General features: G+C 36.4%; 1 protein-coding gene across 4 annotated transcripts in view; it reads right to left on the bottom strand.

Moving 5' to 3' along the window:
- The window catches only part of pum2 (pumilio RNA-binding family member 2), a 66370-nt gene that overhangs the window by 35174 nt on the left and 6845 nt on the right, over positions 1-24351 (bottom strand). For all 4 annotated transcript variants that reach the window (XM_051139568.1, XM_051139570.1, XM_051139569.1 and 1 more), the window contains exons 3-10: positions 20152-20220; positions 19855-19960; positions 15799-15986; positions 12708-12880; positions 7475-7769; positions 3554-3647; positions 3176-3280; positions 2927-3063 (exon numbers count right to left, since the gene is read on the bottom strand). In XM_051139568.1, the coding sequence (XP_050995525.1) occupies positions 2927-3063; positions 3176-3280; positions 3554-3647; positions 7475-7769; positions 12708-12880; positions 15799-15986; positions 19855-19960; positions 20152-20220 (1167 nt within the window). The remainder of the gene's footprint in view (positions 1-2926; positions 3064-3175; positions 3281-3553; positions 3648-7474; positions 7770-12707; positions 12881-15798; positions 15987-19854; positions 19961-20151; positions 20221-24351) is intronic.

Below are 24351 nucleotides of genomic sequence, written 5' to 3'. Positions count from 1 at the left end.
ACTATGCTTTTCACATTATAATTTAAGGGAGAATATGTCAAAGTCATTAAGATGTGCCAAACTTCCTGCTGCCAGCTGGTGGCGCTATGCCTATAACTGAATATTGGCATGTAGATGTGTTCAGGTCAGTGCTTTCATCAAACATATGAAGTTTGGTGCAGATTGAACATGGTATGCTTGAGTTAGTCTAAGACATGACATGACATCTTGCTGCCAACAGGTGGTGCTATGATTATAATGAAATATTGGCCTTTAGATGTCTTCAGGTCAGGACTCTTATCAAACATGTGAAGTTTGGGGCAGATCGGACATTGCATGTTTAAGTTAGTGTAAAACAAGTAATTTCCTTTTGCCAGCTGGTGGCGCTATGATTATAATGGAATTTTGGCATTTAAATGTGTTTAGGCCAGGACTCTTATCAAACATGTAAAGTTTGGGGCAGATCGGACATTGTATGGCTGAGTTACAATAACTTCTATTCCCATGGCGAGACATCGAACTTTGTCAGACACGCCCTTCAACGAAAACTCAAGATCTTCACAATTTAACATGGCAAAGGTCTTTAGATTAGACTGACCGAATATAATGTTGATTTCATGAAATCTCTAGGAGGGGTCTCTCACAGCGTAAAACATGTCACTTCCTGTTGCCAGCAGGTGGCGCTATGACTATAACTGAATATGATCATGGGCATGTGTTCAGGTCTGGACTCTTATCAAACATGTGAAGTTTGAGGCAGATCACACATTGTATGGCTGAGTTATAACAGATTCTATTCCCATGGCGAAACATCGAAATTTGACAGGCCGCCACGGACACACCCTCCAACGAAAACTCTAGATCTTCGCAATTTAACGTCACAAAGGGCTTTAGATTAGACTGACCAAATTTGGTGTTGATCTGAATAAATCTCTAGGAGGAGTTCGTTTTAATACGACGCCTGGAAATGGCAAAAATGACACAAAAATTGCTGAGAAAATTAAAAATAACCAACTTCCTGTTGGGTTTCGGGTTTTACTCCAAGAGACTTTTTTGTAGGTATTGGTGTGTTGCATGTGTGTACCAATTTGCGTACACGTATGTGAAACGTAGCTCGAGGCGCACTCCGCTGAAAGTGTATAGGTGGCGCTATCGAGCCATTTTGCCACATCCACTTCTGAAACACATATCAGATGTAAATTTTCGCCAGTTCTGATGCGTGTGCAAAGTTTCATGACTTTTCATGCATGTTTAGGCCCTCAAAAATGCGATTCATTTTGGAGAAGAAGAAGAAGAATAAAAATAATAATAATAATAATAATAAACAGAGCAATTCCAAGAGGGTCCTCGCACCACCGGTGCTCGGGCCCTAATAATAAACAGAGCAATTCCAATAGGGTCCTCGCACTGCAGTGCTCGGGCCCTAATAAACAGAGCAATTCCAATAGGGTCCTCGCACTGCAGTGCTCGGGCCCTAATAAACAGAGCAATTCCAATAGGGTCCTCGCACTGCAGTGCTCGGGCCCTAATAATAAACAGAGCAATTCCAATAGGGTCCTCGCACTGCAGTGCTCGGGCCCTAATTACTGACTCGTCTTCCAGTTTTTTTAAAGCAACAATCATAGTTACAGTAACACTTACAATGGAACCAGGATAGCCCATTTGAAGTTTTAGAAAATAAAGCTGAAGAAATTATGTTTGCCTTTTAAACTCTCACAGGGCTTAAAAAAAAAAAAAAAAAAAAAAAAAAAATCAGTTTACTCAGAGCAAAATCAGTATTTTAATGTTTCCGTTCCTGCGTTCCTCTGTATTATTACAGTTCCGAAACCGAAAATACTGGTTAATGTTATTTTTTTAAACTACAAATAAATAAATAAATAAATAAATAAATAAATAATACAAGTACAGCGTTTTCTTTACTCAAAAAGAGTCTTGATCTAGTAGCCTATCCTGCGCTCAGTCATAGCCAATACACCATCATCTTTTCTAAATTTTGGACAAATGACTTAAGTGAAAAAAAAATCTGTCCACACTTTAAAGACATTAAAGTATTTTTTTAAGATACTTAAAAATGTTTGTTGCATGGTTAAAAAAAACACTACTCATATTAAATTGCGTTTTGAGATGAAAAAACAAATCAGTAGGCTGTACGTTGCATTTTATTATTATATTCAAAAATAATGCGGGCTAAAATACCGGTAAATAAAGCAAAATGTTTACAAACATAAACACAACTAGGCTATTTTAGTTACCTTCTCTCCACAACAAATACTCTAAACTTAATAGTATTCATGCAAAATATAAAAGTCAAGCCAAAACAAATTAATTTGTTGTAACTGTAGCCTACCTCCCTGATTCTGCTCGAATCCAAATGTTTCCACATTTGCAACGTATCTGGATGCTAAAATATTATTTATGTAAACCATATGCTTTGCACTTCACTTGAATTATTGATGTGAAATACCCTTCACATAGGCTATATCAGCAGTGAGGCAGTGGTTACTCTGAATGGCACAGATTGTAGGCTACTACGGACTATTTAAAGTATACTCTAGAAAAAAAAAACAACTAAAATTAATTACTGAATAATGGGAATTAAATATTTTAAAATATTACATTTGTTGTGTATGTGTATGACAACTTATCCCAGTTATTATTTTGTTGTGGAAACAGTGTTGGAAATGTGTTCTTATATATGTATATGTATATATGTATATGTATATGTATATATATATATATATATATATATATATATATATATATATATATATATATATATATATATATATATATATATATATATATTTACAGTTTGAAATTATTCTTCATATATGTTGAATTTAAGTTTCAACAACTGCAGTGTGTAACGTCTTATCACATGTCAAAAGAAATTTCATATGATTCATAAGTCTAGTGTGACTTTTTATGTTGATATGATGCCATCAACCTGTTGTCCTGGACCCTGACTGGATGCCTGCTGGTTGGCAGAATGACTGGCAGCAGCTGCAGCCGGTTGTTGGAAGAGGTTGGCTGGATACACGCCCCACGGGACTCCATAGTACTGAGGAGGGACTACAGCTGGACCTATTGAAAAACATGATGAGTTTTAAACTGATGATTCTCCATATTTAAGATCCCAGGATTGTTTATACCGTTGATATTTATAAAGTGTGTGTATATGTGTGTATGTGTATACCTGCAAGTGTGGCAGCTGCTGCCAATCCTGCAGCGGTGTAAGGGTCTGCTCCAGGAGGGGCAGCATTGATGATGTAAGGGTTTGGAACAAACGCAGGTGCGAGGCCTAACGGGGAGAAAAAAAAAAAAAAAAAAAAAAAAAGTATTAGATTTAAAAATTAGGTCAGATATAGTTCAGAGACTGCCTGGGGTACCCAAACAATTACAAAAAATACACATGCACAATTAAATTAATCCATTAAACACACTTAATTATTGAATTTTTACTGTGTCTTCCTTTGTCCTCTTAAAAAACAAACAAAAAAAAACAACCATTATGATGAAAAAGGGATATAGGAGACAGAGAGTGTTTGGATGAAAATACTGAAAGTAGTGTTACCAAGGTGTTGCTGTTGGGCTGCAGCAAGGGCGTACTGTTGCTGCTGTGCTGCGGTCAACTGCTGAACTGTGAGATGACTGGATCTCTGGAACAACTTAAAAAAAAAAAACACACACACAAACACACACACGCAACAGGGTATTACATTTTTTTGCAAAAAAAAAAAAAACTCCCTTAGTCATCTTTAAAAACTGTCCTCATCATGATCTGTGGGCGCACAGAAAATGTTCTATAAGAGAGCGCGTGAGTGAGTTTAAATAAGCAAGACTCAAAAGCATGTGCAAATGATACATACATAATAAGCATGGAAGCTGTGAGAATAAGTAGAATTATTATTAGTAGAGAGCCGAAAAAGTTGCGCTCTGTGTTTTCTGCTAATTACCCAACTGTGAATGATGCGAGCGGCGTCACGCATGTAGTCACTGAGAAGCTGCATCCGTGACAGGGATGATTTTTGGTGTGCCGGCAGAAGAACAAGAACAACGTGCTACATGTGTCTTTTCTTCTATTTTTTCTAACTGATGGAAATCCGTTGTAGTGATGGAGAACTTTAAGCCCTGTATCAATCAATAGCATTTAAAAAAAAATAAAAATGTAAAAAAAGAAATGAATAAAATTGCAACGTTTGGTCTCGTACTAAATCACGCACCTTGTCAGTTTCGTGTGCTTGCTTGGCCCCTTGTTGTGATAAAGAGCAAAGCGTGTCCAGCTAACTTCAATTACAGTTTTGTCAGACGGGTATAATAAAAGGTTAATACACTGTGGCAGCAGTCTGACAAATCAGGCAACCAACTGGACCTTATTTACACACGACACTGCTCCACTTATCATGTGCTGGTGTACATGATAAGTGGTGCACTCCACTGCACACCTCAGATTACTTCCTCCTCACTCCTAACCTCAACATGGATCCTGACACAACGCTTACATGTCAGCCTTTGATGTAACCTATGCTTACTCTCACCCTCCCGGCTATCTGCTATAGTTTCATCTTCGCTTCCTCCTCCGAAACAGTTCCCACCACTTGATGCTAACTGTGCTACTCTGTTCCACACTTACACCTTCTTTAGACACTATCTGCCCCGTCTTCCAGACCAGCCCTACCACACCTTCTGCCCCTTGGCTATATGATGTTCTCAGCGAGCAACATTCAACCTAAGGGCTGCAGAAAGGGCATGGCTCAAATCAAAAAAATCCTACTGACCTTAATGTGTATCGATCACTCCTCTCCTTTTCTGCTAATGTCTCCACTGCTAAAAGGCCATACTATCACAACAAAATTAACAATTTGTCTAACTATCACATGCTCTTTAAAACATTTTCCTCCCCCCGCCCCACCTTCATCAACAGCTGACGACTTTGCCACGTTCTTCATTAGTAAAATCACAACCATTAGTGCACAATTTCTTCAAACCATAAACTGTCAATCACATTTTAACAGCAAACATACATCCTTCTCTCTACTCTGAGGAAGAAGTCTTCAAACTCATCCTTTCCAATCATCCCTGTTACTTGTCTGCTTGATCCTATTCTATCTCATCTCCTTCAAGCCATTTCCCTCGCAGTTGTACCTGCACTCACTCATATCATTAACATATTCCTTCACATTGGTGTTTTTCCCTCAGCACTTAAATAGGGTTATGCACAAATAGTCAAATATTCAAATATTTGCTCTGTAATTATTATTTGAATAATAAAAACACTATTTGAAAGTTATTGCATGATGCTTTGCTGGCCATAAATGCAGGGAATCCATAAATCATAAGCAGGTATAACCAAATGCACTGGGTGGCGCTGTGGAGCAGGTAAAGTTTCATCACAAAATGTCATGGTCTGCCTTACAAAGACTGGAATTACATTGCTAAAAATGATCTTACTAAATGAACTAAATGAGCTGTCCATCATTGCATTTACAAGTCACAACTGCAGGTAAGCGCAGCTGTACCTTGACTGAGCAGAGAAGATAGCTTATCTGATAGCAAAATTATCTTTAGACATATGCGTCCTTTAAATTTCCCAGAGGGAGAGTGGTTTAATTTTATATATATATATTATATATATATATATATATATATATACACTGTATTATTATTATTATTTTTTTACGTTTTTAACTAGAAGAAAACCTTGAGACCTTGTAACGTTGTTGTATTAAAAGTCACTTGAATAAACTATTATTTGATTTTTCTTTTTGTTTTTTTGTTTTTTTTTTTGTTTTACAGCTGATGAATGATAAAATCAATGACAGCTAATCAGACTTCATTCAAATTAAAAGGGCTTGTGTATTCGAACTAGCAGGCAACATTGTAGAGAAGCAAATAGACATTGCACAACAAACAGAAATAACACAAAATTACCTCAGGAATTCAGCGCTAGATTGTACAACACTGTCTTGCCTCCTTTGAAGTTGCAGTAGAAAAGGGTATGTATTGTTTTTATTCCACTACATTGACTACATTAGAGATCAGGGCCCGTATTTAAAAAACATCTTAAGGCTAAAAGTAGCTCATAACTTAAAACGAGCATTTCACAAAGCGTTTTAGCACTAAAACTAGCTCCTAAATCTGTGAAACGTTAGGAGTAGTGAAGAGGACACTAAGACCAAATCCCAAACTATCCTAAAATGGCACTTCAGGAGTTTCGAAGTCGTCACTGGATTGGTTAGGTTATACAGGATTTCAGGGAGATGTTCCGCCTAGAAAAAAAACAAATGCCGTGGCGCCAAACCTCCTCATGAAAGAAAGCGACGTGTTTACAACTGTGATGCGCTTATCAGGATCAACTAAACACTGGATTTTCAAAAGTATGTGAAAAATATAAAGTTTGTGGCAGAGCATCTTTAAAATTTGTCTGAGAGTTTTACACACTCTCTGTTATTGTGGCGACATTTCCACACCCCTAAACATGATGCAGCCCAAATGAAACATGACTGGTTGCTGTACCTGTCAGTCATATGGCCTCTTGGGCGGGCCTTGGCCATTTTAAGTTCCCAGACCTTCTGCCATCAGTCTGAAGGTCTGGCTACGCTAGACTAGTTCTTTGAAGTCGACTTTGTGTGTCCCAGCCTTTATATAACATAAAGGAAGATAAGGCCCTTTCTTTCAGAACATGCTACACAACTCCTTGTTTAAGCTCTTGTTTTGTCTAGGCTGGACTATTCTAATGCTCTCTTGTAAGGTCTTCCAGCCAGTTCTATCAAACCTCTACAATTAATCCAGAATGTGGCTGTAAGATTAGTTTTTAATGACTTGAAAAGAATGCATGTCACACCTCTGTTCATCAATTTGCAATTCTTTGCAATGCAATTCTTTTTTTTCGCTATTCTTTTTACTTGTTTTATTTTTATTATTAAAAAATAAATACATTTAAAAAAATTGCTACGTGTACTGCATTTGGCTAACTGAGACTTGTCACAGCACTTAAATATTATTACTCTTTTGTTGGTTTTGATTGCTTCTATTGTCCTCATTTGTAAGTCACGTTTATTAAAAGCGTCTGCTAAATGACTAAATGTAAATGCCAATGTAGTATACAACGTACGAAATGACACAATAATGGGGTCAAGATGTAGCTGGCAGGCAGGGAGCAGTTAGCTCCCGCTGGTAGAAGCCATAACTACTGTTATAGTGGCAAAAAGCGTGCTTCTCCATAGATTCACTAATTGATATTGTACGTGTGTACACAACTTGATCCTTTGTTTCACTCCCTTCCCTAATTCCAATCCAGTCATAGCTCAATAAAATACATTTCAGATGGACATTCTGTCTCAGGACAATAAAGAACTAAAATGCAATGCAAATGACATTTCATGTCATCAAGATCCTTCATATAGCAAAAGACGACCCTTCATATAGCAAAAGCGATTCTGATAAAAAAAAGTAACTGGAAATATAATTATTAATTGCAGATGAACGGTTGTACCTGCTGTTGGGAGTTGTAATCAAACAGGCCGACTGGAGCACCAGATGAGTCCACCTGGATCTGGTTCCCAGCATAGTCAAACTGGAGCGACTCCATGCCTGCCTGATGCTCCATGGCACCCATGCTCTGGGATTCCTGGCTCTGGAAGTCCTCGGTGGGAGGTTTGTTTGTGACAGGGTTGGGTGGCTGCAGAGTATGCGGGTGGTGCTGTGCCATCATTTCCAACCCGGCTTGACTGGGGCCCAAGCGTTCTACAGCCTCTGTCGGAGATGCCTGGCGACTACCTGGGGTAGGGCTGTAGAGAACATGCTTTTAGTCAAAGTGCTACAGCTACACAATGTAATTTTTCCCTTACCAATTATGTAAATGTACAAATTACTTATTTCTCGAAAACATTTGTTTTACATTGACTTTTTTTTTTTTTTTAACTGAAATTCATTTACCTTGTAAGACACCAGCTGTTCGCCATTAATATCCGTTTCTCATACAACAGTTTGTTCATAAACATTTTTACAGCATATTATTTTTAATTTTTCTGGTTAACCACTGTGCCATTAACCTCCCCCCATGCCGCCCCAACAATATTTGATTTTCATGCAAACAGGTTCTCAAGATTTTTTTAGAAATTGTTTTTTAAACTTTTCCAAAGTTTCTTAAAAAACAGATATACAATAATGTGACCGTACTGAACACTGCTGTATGCTGTTTTAGCCCCTAACATGCTGTGTGACAATGAGAAGTTATTACTTCAAAATGTACGTCAGTATGCAGTTTTCCCTATTACTCGCGTGCCATCGATTATCCCTCTGCATGTTGGCACGTGTGCTGTAGGTTGCCGACCCGTTATAGACTTTTCATGAAGACCCTAAAGAATTATACCAACGTGTGGAAAATGAATATCTGATGTCCCCTTTAACTACCAATAAAGTTTTTTTTTTAATTTTTACATCTCTGGGGGGGATATATGATTTAGCAACATTTATTGGTCTCACATGTCTACTGTCACCTTTGGATGGCCAACCAAAAAAAGGTTCATGGCATGCATTTATTAGGTAGTTAATAGCAAGTAAAGTAACTGGTTTGTCACTTTACATGTCTGCCAGAACTAGGGGCTGAACAACTTTAGATTTTTTGAAGTCGACTTTTATGTGGTTAAAGTCAAGTCGACTAGTCGCTAGAGCCCTGCACGGGCCTCAAATTTAGGCCCTAGCCCTTGCCCGGCCCGTGTGAGACAGCTTATCAGAATTACCAGCTCGAGCCCAACCCGAGCCCATTTTTTTCCCCCCTTCTCCCAAAACAGCTTATACTACTTCAACCATTCAGATTTGTAATGGCAAAGTGATATTTCGTTTATTAAATTAATTTCGAAAAATGTTTGGAGCATTTTTGCCCCTCCTTGACGCTGGCCATGGAACAATGTGGAAATGTAGAACAATCTTTTGTGTGTAATTTCACTTTTTTATGTGTTTTATTTTGATAAACATGGTACAGTACAACATGAATTTAGTTTGTAACCCTATTAAAGCACGGGATGAAATACAGTGAGTGAGTCTGGTAAATAGTGAATCATCAAAGCTTGTGCAGCCAGCCGCGCTGGAGAAAGTGCATCTGCTCGTAACCCACGTCTGCTTGGGAATCGCTCTTGTGGTAACCTACACTGACAGCATAGGCTAGCTAAACTGCTTTAAGTCAGATGCTGACTGATCTGCTCAAATTGAACACAATTGTATGCGCTCTGCAGATTCTTTCTGAGGGGGCAATGCCCCCTTGTGCCAGCCTGGGAGCGTCTAATGATGAAATGGCGAGTCAGGATCGGCAACTTCATCCTTGCGACACAGACTCAGAAAACACTAGTTTATTAATAATTCAAATATCTCCTTACTATTTCCCTCTGGCACATTCATGCTGACCCGAGACCAACATCAATATCACTTCAAGCTTTAATTAATATTGCGTAGGTGATGTATAACATTTATAAAACATTCATTATAACAATATTTTATACAGTAGCCTATTTGTGCTCTGCGCGTATATGGGCACAATAGATGCAGAGAAGCTAAATGAGCCTGAGTCCAACCCGAGCCCTATCGGTTAAAAAATATATACAGTCATGTGAAAAAGTTAGGACACCCTATTGAATTTCATGGTTTTCTGTATCAGGACATAATAAAAAAAATTATCTGGTCCTTGGCAGGTCTTAAAATTTGAAAAATAAATCCTCAGATCAACATCATCACATGACATATCACACAGTGTCATTATTTATTTAACAAAAATACAGCCAAGAGGAAAAGACCATGTGTGAAAAAGTTAGGACACACTATGAGTCCACTTTTAGCAGCAATAACTTGAAGCACTAATTTTCTGTGTGACTTTATCAGTCTCTCACATCGTTCTGGAGGAATCTGGACCACTCTTCTTTTCAACGTTGCGCCAGTTTATTGAGGTTTGTGGGCATTTGCTTATGCACAGCTCTCACCACAGCATTTGAGTCAGAATGAGCTCTGGATGTAGACTGGGCTATTGCTACACCTTGATTCTTTTCTTTTCAGCCATTCTGTTGTAGATTTGCTTGTGTGCTTGGGATCATTGTCCTGCTGCATGACCCAATTTTGGCCCAACTTTAGATGTCGGACAGATGCCCTCGCATTTGACTCTAGAATACTTTGACATACAGAGGAGTTCATGGCCAACTCAATGACTGTGAGGTACCCAGGTCCTGTGGCTACAAAACAAGCCCAAAATGATCAGCCCTTCTCCAGCATGCTTGTCCTTTGGTATGAGGTGTTTGTGTTGACATGCTCTTTAGGTTTTCACCAAACTTGGCACTGTGCATTATGGCCAAACATCTCCACATCGGTCTCGTCTGTTCAAAGGACATTATTCTAGAAGACTTGTGTTTTGTTCAGATGCAACTTTGCAGACCTAAACTGTGCAGCAATGTTTTTTAGATAGAAGAGGCTTTCTTCTTTTTTTTAAATGATGTCCTGATACGTAAAACCATGGAATTCAATAGGGTGTCCTAACTTTTTCACATGACTGTATATATAAAATAAATAAATAAATAAATAAATAAATAAATAAATAAGCGCAGCACAATTAGTCGACTTCAATTAAAAAGCGTCATGGCAGAGCAGTAATGTTGACCAGTCTGTGCAACCCCCAGTCAGAACTGCTCTTCAATTTGAATTGAAACTATTTTCAACCAATAACTGATAACATTTTCCCTCTACGCATACCTTGGCAATAGAATCGCCATTGGATAGTGGTTTTTTTTCTTTTTTTCTTTTTTTTTTATACTCACTTCAATTCACTTCAACTACCGCTCAATTCTGACTGGTCAGCAGCAGTGTTTTATTCACAGTAAAGCATAGCTATGACCGTTTTACCCAACGGTTCTGTGTCTCACTGTGCATCACCCTTAGCAACCACCCACAGCATCATAATCAATAATATAGCATCAAAACTGTTCCATGTATTATGTATTTCGGCAAAATTAACTGTTTGTTATTTATTTAGTGAAGTATGAATGAGCCCTGCTGACTCCAGAAGAATTGTAGAAATGTCTCCAAGACGCTTCAAGAGACCTACCTGTGAAGCTACCTAAAAAACTATGTGCAAGTGGCAAAAGCTAGGGCAAAAGCTGCTTTAAACGCAAAGGATGTCTTGAAGTATCTTGGAGACGTTGCCACAGTTCTTCTGGATTTAGTCTGTCTCAGATTGTTCTGTTTCTTCATGTCATTCAAGACAGACTGGATGATGATGAGATCAGATCTCTGTGTGGAGCACTGGGTGTTGTCAGACTCCTTTTGCAAACACAAATCTCATTGGATTATTATAATTAGTGGCAAAAAGAATGTTTGTAAACTGATATTTCCTACTGACACTAGTGTTGGAAGATATGCTCAATTGTCATATCGTCCTATGATCAGCCTCTTAGATCACCGATACACAATATTATCGTGACAGTTTATTTAATTAGCTTCATTGCTGGAAAGAAAACCAATACCAGCATATGGCTAAAAGCAGCCTAATGTTTTTAATGACTGTATTTGTATTTAACATGATAATTTAATAGAAACATTGTAAGATACTAATATCTTCTCAGTTATTCAAAAAGCAGCTACAGAAAACGAGCAAAGAACATTTACATTACCAATGAATACGACTTCAGTCTAGCGCAAGCAAGCCTGTATTTTCTTTAAAAAACAATCCCGTTATAATCACTGAAGCTATCTACACTGTATTATGAATAAATCTCTTACCCCCCTTTTTTACACTGCACACGTCTGTGGTGCGTTACGGCTCTGACACGGCCACCGGAACTGATCGCAGACACTCTAGTCAATGCTTGTATTTATACCAGCCGCGCTAGTTTCAATAGCGTCCCAGAAATGGCTCTCTGCGCTGCATCGCTAAAGATCGCTAAAGCCTAGACTATTTTTGATAGATAATAATAATAATAGTCTTGCTACTGTCAAAAGCATCAGCAATAGGTGATATCTCTGGCTACCGTTTATACATGATACTATCGTCTAGTGGCACAACCTTAACTGACACACTACAGCAAAACATAGAACTAACTTAAAACCATTTTTTAGCTGGTGAAAATACTAGTGTTCTAATAATGTTGGCCACCACTGTACATAGAGCATGATTCTACCAAATCAGCTTATCCTCATTAAGATACATTCATGTGTGATAAAGTATACTTTTAGCATTTTTATAATAGAGCTTAAGCAATTAAAACTTGCAATTATAACATGGTATTTGTCATTCTAACCAAGCTTAGAACTGGTGGTGGTGCATTAGGCATTGTTGGTCATTCATTGTTTCTGTTAAACAAAAAAACAAAAATAACAAAAAAAGAAAAACAACAATAATGCTAATATTATACTACTACTACTAAAAACAATATAAAACAATAAGATCTATTGAGCTACTGGGTTAATGAATATTAATCATGCTGTCTGTGGTCACTCAAACTGATTTTGCTTGTTCCTAAATGATGAATAATTATACTTAGCCTCACACTAACTATACTAACTCATATATATGGTAAGTGAAACCTAGCAATTTATTAGCCAATGGCTAACATTAGACATTATTTGATCGCCTAGCATGGAAATTTAGTTGCATATGCAAGTGATTTACTCATATTGTACAGGGTTGTTTCATTTTTTATGTTAATACTGTTATAAGCAGAGTTTAATTGGCAAAAGAACCATCATACTTGAAGTCTTTACAGTCACGGTCCATTCCATTCAGCAATCCTCTGGCATTTGTTTTTGAGGCATCCCCTTCATCTCCAACTTTCATCTCAGGACTTTTGTCTTCCTCGAATGGAGAAGTTTTTTCTTTTGAATCACCTTTCTCCCTTCCATCTGGATCTGCATCTGCTCCACCCTGGAATCACCATAAATCAAAGTTAAAGCAATCCATATTATTTTAGGTGTATGAATTCTCTCAATCTATTCTAATACCCCACTTGACAAAATACTGAATTACTCAGTAAATATTCATCCATGGCATTTAATATTTTGGTTTTCATCACTATTGTGTTTTTTTTTTTAGAAAAAAAAATATAAAAATCAAATTTAGTGAGTAGAGGGCATTTTTACTTCATAATTTTGGCAATAGATGAAGTGTTAAATGATTGAACTTGAGATAAGTCCTTGTATTTGACTCTTATATGTTGATACATAAATTCGAAAACTTAAAAGTTGAATTTTATAAAAATTAGTTTGATCACTTTTTTCAGTTGTTTACACATTTAAGGCAATTATCAAAGTCCAATAATGGGGGGGTGGTTGGGTCAGAAAACCAGTCAATGTGACCACCATTTGCCTCATGAAGTGCAACACATCTCCTTCACAGAGTTCATCAGGTTGTTGATTGTGGCCTGTAGAATGTAGAATGTTGGTCCACTCCTCTTCAATGGCTGTGCAAAGTTGCTGGATATTGGCAGGAACTGGAACACGCTGTCGTATACGCCGATCCAGAGCATGCTAAACATGCTCAATGGGTGACGTCCGGTGAGTATGCTGGCCATGCAAGAAATTGGATGTTTTCAGCTTCCAGGAATTGTGTACAGATCCTTGTAACATGGGGCCGTGCATTATCATGCTGCAACTTGAGGTGATGGTTGTGGATGACTGCAGTCAGGTCGAGACCCTGATGAGGACGACGAGCATGCAGATGAGCTTCCCTAAGACGGTTTCTGACAGTTTGTGCAGAAATTCTTTGGTTATGCAAACCGATTGTTGCAACAGTTGTCCGGGTGGCTGGTCTCAGACAATCTTGGAGGCGAAGATGTTGGATGTGGAGGTCCTGGACTGGTGTGGTTACACGTGGTCTGCGGTTGTGAGGCCAGTTGGATGTACTGCCAAATTCTCTGAAACACCTATGGAGACGGCTGTAGAGCAGTGATTCTCAACCTTTTTTGGGCCAGCGCCCCCCCTACCCATTATCCAGGTCCCTCACCGCCCCCCATCAAATAAATCGTAGTCTAATTGTTCTCACTGAATATTAAAGTTGATTATTATTATTTTGTGTTTATAATGAGGACTGTTACTATATTTACAGTAATTCAAATGTTTCAAAATTAAAAAAAAAAAAAAATTAAATATAAGTGTAATAACATTAATTTACAGAGTTTTTAAGCATGTTGGTGGTTTTCATTGCTACAGCTTCAGTGTTGTTGAGATGCGGATAGATCTTGTTGCCTCAACTTTAAAAGGACTAAATAAAAATTCCTGTTTAGAACACCCACAGGGACATTTTTACAAAAGAGATTTCAGTGTGTTCTTCCATTCCTGGAACTCTTGAACACCATTTTTACTGATGTGATATGTTTGGATGTTTTCAATTAGCTTTCAGTGCAAATTAATTTTTATTGCTTAGTTTTAGAAAATACCATGTTTTTTGGGAATATACTGAATTCCCTTTTTTCTGACATACGGGATATTGTTATTTTTGTTGGTAAATACCACATTTACACATGCAAATGGAAGAAATGTAAACCCTACTTTAGTATATTTCATAGATTTTGTGAGAATATTTCAAAGTTTGATTACAAAAACTAAGTACAACCCTAATTCTAGAAAGGTTGGGACGTTTTGTAAAATTATAAAATCTGTGATTTGTTAATTTTATTTAACTTTTATTTAATTGACAAAAGTAGAAAGAAAAGATTTCCAAAGTTTCCACTGACCAACTTAAACGTATTTTGTGAATATAAACACATTTTTTTATTTTTTATTTTATAAAAATATTTTATATAAAGATAATAGAATTTTCAAAATAGTTACTATTTTAATGCTGTCCTGATTTATATATTTGTTGTGTTCACTTAAATTTCAAATCTTGCTTTTTTTGTCAGTGTGGTTTGCCAAGGAAATGATACACGGTCTAGTCTAAAAGAGGGAGTATACTTTTAAACTAGCAGCTAACACTAATGTAACACTACCACACTTGCTGCAAACAGCTAGACATGTGTTAAAGCACATAGATCCCGTTATAATCAATCGTTCAGTAACAATTGAGCGCGAGCGCTACAGTAAACAGATGCCGCGTTCTATTTCTGACGCACTCGCGCTACCGATAAGTTGTAGAGACGGCGTTAGGATGTTCCAGACCATGAGTTTCAGCTCATACATCTTTGGTGTAAACTCGTCTTAACCAAACGGACCCCAAACAGAGCAGAAACCCTCAGTGTTATTCCATAAGCGCCATCTCCTGCTGGCAGAGACTGAGTTTGCATTCTTTTAGTCTGTCTGCTGTTCAGGTTTTTCCCTAAAGCATCTTTCATTTATAATAGAATATTAATGATAATAAAATAATTTTTGAACAAACAAAATGTTTGAACTTTATATTTGATAGGCTAGTAAGGTTTTGCTGTGGTATTGAAACTGGAATTGAGAATTGTACAAATTAATTGGTACGTAAAATTTGGGTGTCATATAAGCTTATTTATTAAAATAAAAGAAGATGAGTCAAAAACAATGATAACAGCAACTATTTTATTTTCTGGTGGCAGGGCCAGTGAAAATTTTGACCAGGCAAGTAAAAATTTGAACCACTGGCCCAGTCGGGAAATAAATCCTTAGCGTCTTTAATCAAGGTTGGAGCAAAACTCTGCAGGATTATGACTCTCCAGGAACATCTCCCCACTAGTGCTTCTTTCATATTTCTTTATTCAATTAACTTCTAAAAATTCTGTTTTGATTTTATAACACATTTGCTTGAGAAAGAAAAAAAAAAAAAAAAAAAAAGGGAGTGTTGCAATACAACACCCAATGAGTGCAATAAGATTATCGACTCACATAGCCTCCGTTTCTGTAGCGACCATCCATCTTGTCTCCAGGAGAAGAGCTGAGGACATACTCCACCATACTCACACCCAGACCACCCCCCTCTGAGCGCGGGGACAGTACTGAGCTTGCATCTCCATTCCCATTGTAGCTCTGGCCTGGTCGCCTTTGCACCATAATGGGCTGAGAGACAGAATGATCTAAATACAGCAGAGGAAAATAATACCATTGGTGTTATGACAAAAATGGAAAAATAAATAATAAATAATAATAATAATAATTCTAAAATGATAACTACATGTAATAATCAACGTCTTGTAGCTGATAATGATGATTTTATAACTTTAAATTTATTCCTAATTTTATTTTATTTATTTTTTATACCAGAGCTGCTACCTATTTAGCCAAATAATTAAACACATGATTTGATGAATGCAGTTTTTGCCCTCCTAAAGGTGTTTTTTTCTGAGTGACATACACAAAAATAATGACTCATAACTCAAAAGACAAAAGGGAGATATCATTGCAAAGAAAACTCTCTGCATTTTCAGACCAAAAAAAAAAAAACCTTTACATTTGGGCATTCTCCTGCTGAGAAAATCATGCTTGTTTTATTCTACTCACTGAGACCTTTTAAGTTACACATAACAAGACTATCTAAGCTGCATGATGTTGCTGACATATTACAAAACATTTTGTAAACTATGAAAATATTTTTCATTTAACAGCAAATAACTTAGCACTACTTTGGAGTTGATCAAAATGTCTACATGCATTGTAAACGTCATACTCTAAGCTTTCAAATGAAATCCAGTTTTTAAAGGGTCATGAAACCCCAGACTACTTTTTCTGAGATTTTAGCAGAGGTGTTTCTGTTGCACATCATATTTGACAATGACAGTATCCGTTAATTTTAATTGTTGGAGATTGTTGGGGATTCATTCATAAAGTGAGTGTAATAGCAGTTTTTACAACTCCTTGACGCAACCCATCAAAAGGATCATAAACGCTGCAAAATAAGCCTTAAAAAGTTAATAGAGGTGCAACAGCACATTCATGTATATGTTTTCGATGCAGATTGCAAATGGCTGTGCATTTATTTGTGTTTTTAACTCAATGGAAGTGAAATTAAAGGAGAAGTCCACTTCGAAAACGAAGATTCACAAATAATGTACTGACCCCCTTGTCATCCAAAATGTTCATGTCTTTCTTTCTTCAGTCATAAAGAAATCATATTTTTTGAGAAAAAAAATTCCAGCAATTTTCTCCATATAATGGACTGATATGGTGCCCTGATTTTGAACTTCCAAATTGCAGAATCCCAGTTGGGAAAGAAGGGTCTTATCTAGTGTAACGATCAGTTATTTTCATAAAAAAAATAATACAATTTATATACTTTTGCCTGGACTGTTTTTTTTCCACTTATGACAGTTAGGGTATGTTGAAAAACTCCCATCTCATGTTCTCCCTTAACTTTAAAATTGCTGTTTTACCTTTTTTGTTAAGGGTGTTTGATCTTTGCATGTTTACTTTGCACAGACTGGGACAGTACTTCTGCAGCGATGTAGAATGATTTTGAAATTATTTTTGAAGTTTAGGGAGAAAATACAATTGGGAGTTTTTCAACATACCCTAACTGTCTTGAGCCAGAATACACAGAGTTTAACGAGAGCAAGGCAAGACAAGCGTTTAAAAATAAAAAGTATTAAAATTTTACTTTTTTTAATTAAAATAACCGATCGTTTCGCTAAATAAGACTCTTCTTCCTCGGCTGGGATCGTTTACAACTGCATTTGGGATTGTTTGAAGCTGCCGTTTGAGTTCTCCTTTAAACTGTCTGAACCCAAGTTGAATCTCTCTCCTCTTTCCCCTTTGCTCCGCAGCGCACCATGCCCACTTTTGAAGCTTTTTTTTTTTTTAACTGTGGTGAGAACTAACCAGTGCTGAAACAGGGGGGTTTTATTACCCTTTAAGGCAGTGGTTTAAAAAAATATGATTAGTAATTTTTTCACGGAAGGGGGGCTTCCTAAAAGGGCTCTTTTAGTTTTGGAGGGACTACTTGGCACTTGTTAAAAGTTGATTAAAATAATTAAATGAATTAACAAGCCTAGTTTCTAAACTTTAAAATTATACCTATTTTGTTACTGTGCCACTCATTTGGTTTCAGATTCTATTGGCTCTTCAAGGTATGGGCGGCCACTTCCACCTGTTATATAGGGTTAATTGGTGACAAAAGCTTTTGTTTATAATTTATGAGCTAAAGCAATCAATTTCAAAATATTGCTAACTGCAGATATGCAATTAAAACAAGCACAAACGCAATGCAATAAATCCTGAAATACGCACATGTATCGCATATCTCCCACACATGCTTTAAAGCTGAATCAGATTTGTTCATAATTTATGAATTTTGAAATAAATCAACACTGAATTCACTCTAAATAATTACACTTCAGCGACAGACTGCTCTACTGAAGACTGTACTGAACGTTCATAATGAATTAACTTTAGAATTATTGAACTAAACCAAAACTGAAGAGCTAAATAATGACACTGTTGTCTTGACACTAGTGTTGTCATTGGACCAAAATTTAAGTAGTCAGTATCAAAACCAGTAAAATTTGATTTTTCCTGATACCAATTTTAGTACCACAGCAAAAACGACTGTAACATCTTTTTATTTAACTATATGAAAATAACTTATGAAAATAAAAATAATAAAATTAGTTCTTATGAAAATAAAAATAATAAAATTAGTTCTTATGAAAATAAAAATAATAAAATTAGTTCATTATTAATATATTATAATTATAATTTTAATAATATTAATAATGGCTAAACATTAACATATAGCCATCAAATGATGTAAAATTATGTAAACACTGCATTAAAAAGATTAAACGAAAGTAATAAAATAAAGAAACACATTACAGGTGTCAGAACAAGACGCAGGTCTACTGCACTTGTACTGTAAGACTTGCAGCAATCTATTACGACCACTGGTCTAAATAAATAACTGGATTGCTCATAGAATTCTAAACTGCTAAGTAGATGCAGCCACTCAAAGTGTTCGAGTGGACAAATTGCTATTCCCAACCAACAGTAGACATCGATTGAAAGCCAAAACCTTGACCTAAAATTACCCAATCTGTAATGTATCAGTCGTACAGGATTAATTTTTAGGATACATATATGTAAATTCATTGTTACTTTAGATGTTATCTGTTGATTCTGGTCTTTTATCAGGTAGGATAAGCATATTTTGAAATCTTTAGTGTGAAATAGTTATTTTATTTCCTGATTGAGCAACATCTATAGAATGTATGGGAATATTAGAGAACTGCAATACAGCAGAATGATGGCTTCACTTATCATGACATTAATAGATCAGTGATTCCGATGCATCAGTTTTTTGTCCAGTCTGTTGCTATGGTTAACACCATGTCAAACATTGCAATTTCACAATGTTACTTTTTTATTTTAATTAAAGCAAATGAATGTCAGACAAAAAGGTACAAGATTGTGTACTTAACAGCTTTAGCAAGTGAAAGAACTACAATTCCATAAAGCATTGTGAATAACATTAACTGAATTAAAGATTTATTATAAAACTATTCACTATAAGAACATAAAACTATTTACCAAAAGTTGTTGGTTTTACAGAAACAAGTTTTATGGTTTTAGGTTTACTGCAAAAAAAAGGCATGCTTTAGAAGAAGAGCATATACAATCAATTAACCACCTCAACTGGTCTGTATTTAAACGTTTTTATGAATGCTTTTATGAATTTTGTATATGCTTCATTTTTTAAGTTTGTATCACTGATTTCCTGTTTAATACTGTTATAAATATCTGCTATAAAACAATCTCTGCTTTATAAAGTGCTATAAAAAGTTGATCAATCAATAACTATTTAGGGAAACTAAATTATAGGCAAAAAACATAGCTAAAGTGAGCATTCTCTGAAGCACGTGTCAAACATCTTTTTTTCTCAATTTTATCTCAGCATGAATGTTTCTTCAGTTTAATTTTATGATCAAAATTTGGTAGCATTTTAGAAGAACTTACGGGAAGAACCCCAGGCATTTTCTCTCCATTCTTCACCCAGCAACATCCCTTTACGTCCATCTTTTGTCAATTCATCCGATTCCCACAATTTTTTTGCAGGAAGCAGCTGCAAGAAAGGTCAAAATGGCAATCACTTTTCACAAAGTATATGCATACAAACAACAGGAAATTACTAGTGGAGTTAACATACATTAAAGTATTACAGGGAACTCAACACTTGTGATACTGGTAAAAAAAGATGCAAAGGGATTATTAAAATTATGATAACATGGCTTTTTAAGGACTTTATTAACATACCTCACCCATTCCACGAGACTCCAGAGCCAAGGCTTGAAAGTCATAATTCATCTCATCCACAGTGCGCACCTACACAAAGAACATTTGACACTTTTTCCAGCTTTGCACACTTACACATATATAAGGGATAACGCTAGCTGTGCATTAAATGTTTTTAACATGACATGGACAAGTGCATTATATTAGTAATAATAATATATTAATAATATAATATATTAATGCACAGCTAGGCATGCATTATTCCACTTATACCATGGTCATTTGCTGAGAAATATAATGTAGCAATCTAGTATCTAGGCTATTTTATCAATACAAGTCACTAAGGAAGCACTGACAAGTTTCTGTGTGTGCAGCACAATCTGCAGTCTTTGACCTCTCTCTCTCTATTTCTAGGTTTGTGTGCATCAATTAAAGCAGCGCATTAATACAGAACGGTGATTAAACAGACTTGGCAGAGAGAGAGAGAGAGAGTGTGTGTGAGAGAGAGTGTGTGAGAGTGAGAGTGTGTGTGTATTTGGGTCACAGACGAAAAATGGTTTTCAATCATCAAAAAAAAAATGCTTTGCAGTTCCATTTAGCTTTATTGTTTCTGAGCAAAAATAATGACTAATAGGCCCGTTCCCTCCAAGAACAATAACTAAAGATAACTATAAAGATGGCTGTATTAGCATCAACACCAGTGGACAATACTGTCTTGTTTATTGTAACATATACACACATACATACACATATATATACAGGTGCATCTCAGTAAATTAGAATGTTGCGGAAAAGTTCATTTATTTCAGTAATTCAACTCAAACTGTGAAACTCATGCATTAAATAAATTCAATGCACACAGACTGAAGTAGTTTAAGTCTTTGGTTCTTTTAATTGTGATTATTTTGGCTCACATTTAACAAAAACCCACCAATTCACTATCTCAACAAATTAGAATACTTCATAAGACTTCATTTTTGGTCTCTTGTTTCTCTATGGGGTTCAGGTCTGGTGAGTTTGCTGGCATGTCAAGCACACCAACACCACAGTCATTTAACCAACTTTTGGCAGTGTGGGCAGGTTCCAAACCCTGCTGGAAAATGAAATCAGCATCTTTAAAAAGCTGGTCAGCAGAAGGAAGCATAATGTGCTTTAAAATTGCCTGGTAAACGGGTGCAGTGACTTTGGTTTTTAAAAAACACAGTGGACTAACACCAGCAGATGACATTGCACCCCAAATCATCACAGACTGTGGAAACTTAACACTGGACTTCAAGCAACTTGGGCTATGAGCTTCTCCTCCCTTCCTCCAGACCTTGGCTTCCAAATGAAATACAAAACTTGCTGCTCTCATCTGAAAAGAGGACTTTGGCCAATGGGCAACAGTCCATTTCTTCTTCTCCTTAGCCCAGGTAAGACGCCTCTGACGTTGTCTGTGGTTCAGGAGTGGCTTAACAAGAGGAATACGACAACTGTAGCCAAATTCCTTGACACATCTGTGTGTGGTGGCTCTTGATGTCTTGACCCCAGCCTCAGTCCATTCCTTGTGAATTTAACCCAAATTCTTGAATAGATTTTGCTTGACAAGCCTCTCAAGGCTGCGGTTCTCTCGGTTGATTGTGCATCTTTTTCTTCCACACTTTTTCCTTCCACTCAACTTTCTGTTAACATGCTTGGATACAGCACTCTGTGAACAGCCAGCTTCTTTGCCAATGAATGTTTGTGGCTTACCCTCCTTGTGAAGGGTGTCAATGATTGTCTTCTGGAAAACTGTCAGAACAGCAGTCTTCCCCATGATTGTGTAGCCAAGTGAACCAAACTGAGAGATCATTTTGAAGGCTCAGGAAACCTTTGCAGGTTGATTAGCTGATTGGCATGTCACCATATTATAATTTGTTGAGTGAATTGGTGGGTCCGTGTTAAATGTGAGACAAAATCATCACAATTAAAAGAACCAAAGACTTAAACTACTTCAGTCTGTGTGCACTGAATTTATTTAATACAAAAGTTTCACAATTTGAGTTGAATTACTGAAATAAATGAACTTTTCCACGACATTCTAATTTATTGAGATGCACCTGTATATAATATACATTTCTGCCATGACAACTCTCGGAGGGATTGGCATGGTAATGTACATGACAATGTAAATGTATTTGGACTTGGCGGAATAGATCTGCTACTGCCAATACATCCACAACATGCACAACATGCTGCTGTGAGCATGAAAAAAATATTGCTGTTGCACATATAATGTATATAAATAATCCCCATAGCATACATGAATCACCTCGTAGCAAATCTAAAAAAGATGGAGCTAGGGAAGGTGGAGGGTTTCTGAAGCATGCTGCAAAATTGCTTACAGCTAGCATCAGTCATATATTTGAATGTTGTGCAGTGAGCTCATTGGCTACTGATACAGGAAAGAACCAATCAGCTGTGCCATGTGATGATGTCATTAGGTCAGATTGAGAATTTCATGCCATCTAAAGTTTCATTACAGAACTCTGTATGCATGTACACTGCCCTCCAAAAGTTTGGAAACGCCCTAGAAAAGTGGGGATTTGGACAATATTGGCATGAATCCTTTTTAATTTGTGATAATTTTGCACTGATAAGGGACAACACAAACTACGAAAATTCTCTTACATAAACAGTTTATACATAGAAAAAAAACTTCAATTTTCAATTTATCAAAATATCCAACTTTAGCAGCTATTACAGATCTGCATAATCTGGGCCTCACCAAACCAGTAACCAGGCATCACTGCTGGCAAAGGGACATGTCTGACTTCGACATGTATATATTGCCATTACAGTGTTATCTCTTTGACGCATATGTGGTTTTTTTTGCACGAGGGTGCCCCCGGTGTCCAGTATGAATGGAACCCATCCTATTTTGCATAAAAATCGAGTCTGTCCTCGCTGCAGCCTGTAGCGCGATGACGTAGCTGGATCAGATCCAATACGAATTGGATGTCTGGCACGCATTTGCAGTATTGGGGCTGTCACTGAATTTAATATTTAATGTAAATTAAACTGTAATTACAAGATATAGGTGTGTTTCATAGGCTTACACAAATAATATTATACTGTGATTTTAAACTAGTAGGTGTATTCAAACTTTAAGCAACGATGGTGTAGTTTTGAATGAAAGAGTTTTAGGAAGTAAGCCATGTTTATTTTTTATTTGTTTTGGAAATAAAATAATTTTGTTTGTTCTTTATGAAAAAATGGGGTGTATTTTTTCTTCTGATAGTCTCATAGTTCTGTCAATAATTTGTTCATGAATCAAATATTTTTCGTTCTCACTCTCTGTGCCATGACAGAGTATAAAAGTTATAGGCCTACTAAAATATGCGGACATCTTTTTTTATACCGTATAAAAATAAAAAGAAGGAGAGCAATCCTGTCAGTCGGGGTTCCTTTAACCGATAGAATCGTTATAAAGGGTTATACCGGGTTTTTATAGTTAATCCCATGTCCAACAAATAAACGCACACACGGTCGGGAACAAGGCATATTAACACAAAGATGACAGTTTCTATTTTTTGTGTGTTATATGCAAGTGAAATCCCTGGAGATAGATCGATCTAATGGCTAAAGACATAGACCATCCATTCCGTTATGACAGCTCTCTCTCTCTCTCTCTCTCTCTAGGGAGACTTTTGTAGTTTTGTAGTGTTTTGTATTGTATCAGACAATAGTGTGAAAATAAACAAAACAAATTTAATGGTTGTTGTTGTTTATTATTATTGAAAATGTTTGTAATAGCTATATTAGAATAATACAAAATCTAAATAAAATGTAGCGGCATTAATGTAATATCCCCAATTAAATTTAAATAAACATGACGGATATAATCAAAAAGACATTTAGGCTAACTCTGTCAGAGTGATCTATATCTTAATAATTAGCTATTTGCAGTGCAAGGTCTGCATATCAATCATGTTGCAGTGCTGGTTGTATCCTTATAATAATGGCGATAACATGAAATTTAGGCTATTAAAAAAAAAAAACCTTTGAAGTTTTAAAGACGTGGATGATTTTAATGATTTTAGACATTAAAGTATTTACACTGTAATGTAATGTAGGTCATCGCGTATTGTTATGTAGGTCAAAAACCCTTGATACATGTACTGTGTTAGACTTTACTTAGACCAAGCCACTGTGGATAAAAGCGTCTGCAAAATTATTAAATGTAAATAAAAATATGAATTT

The sequence above is a fragment of the Labeo rohita genome, chromosome 20 (assembly GCF_022985175.1).
Source record: "Labeo rohita strain BAU-BD-2019 chromosome 20, IGBB_LRoh.1.0, whole genome shotgun sequence".
Taxonomy (NCBI): Eukaryota; Metazoa; Chordata; class Actinopteri; order Cypriniformes; family Cyprinidae; genus Labeo; species Labeo rohita.
The sequence above is the reverse complement of the archived record's forward strand: the minus strand, read 5'-3'. Positions and strand labels throughout refer to the sequence as shown.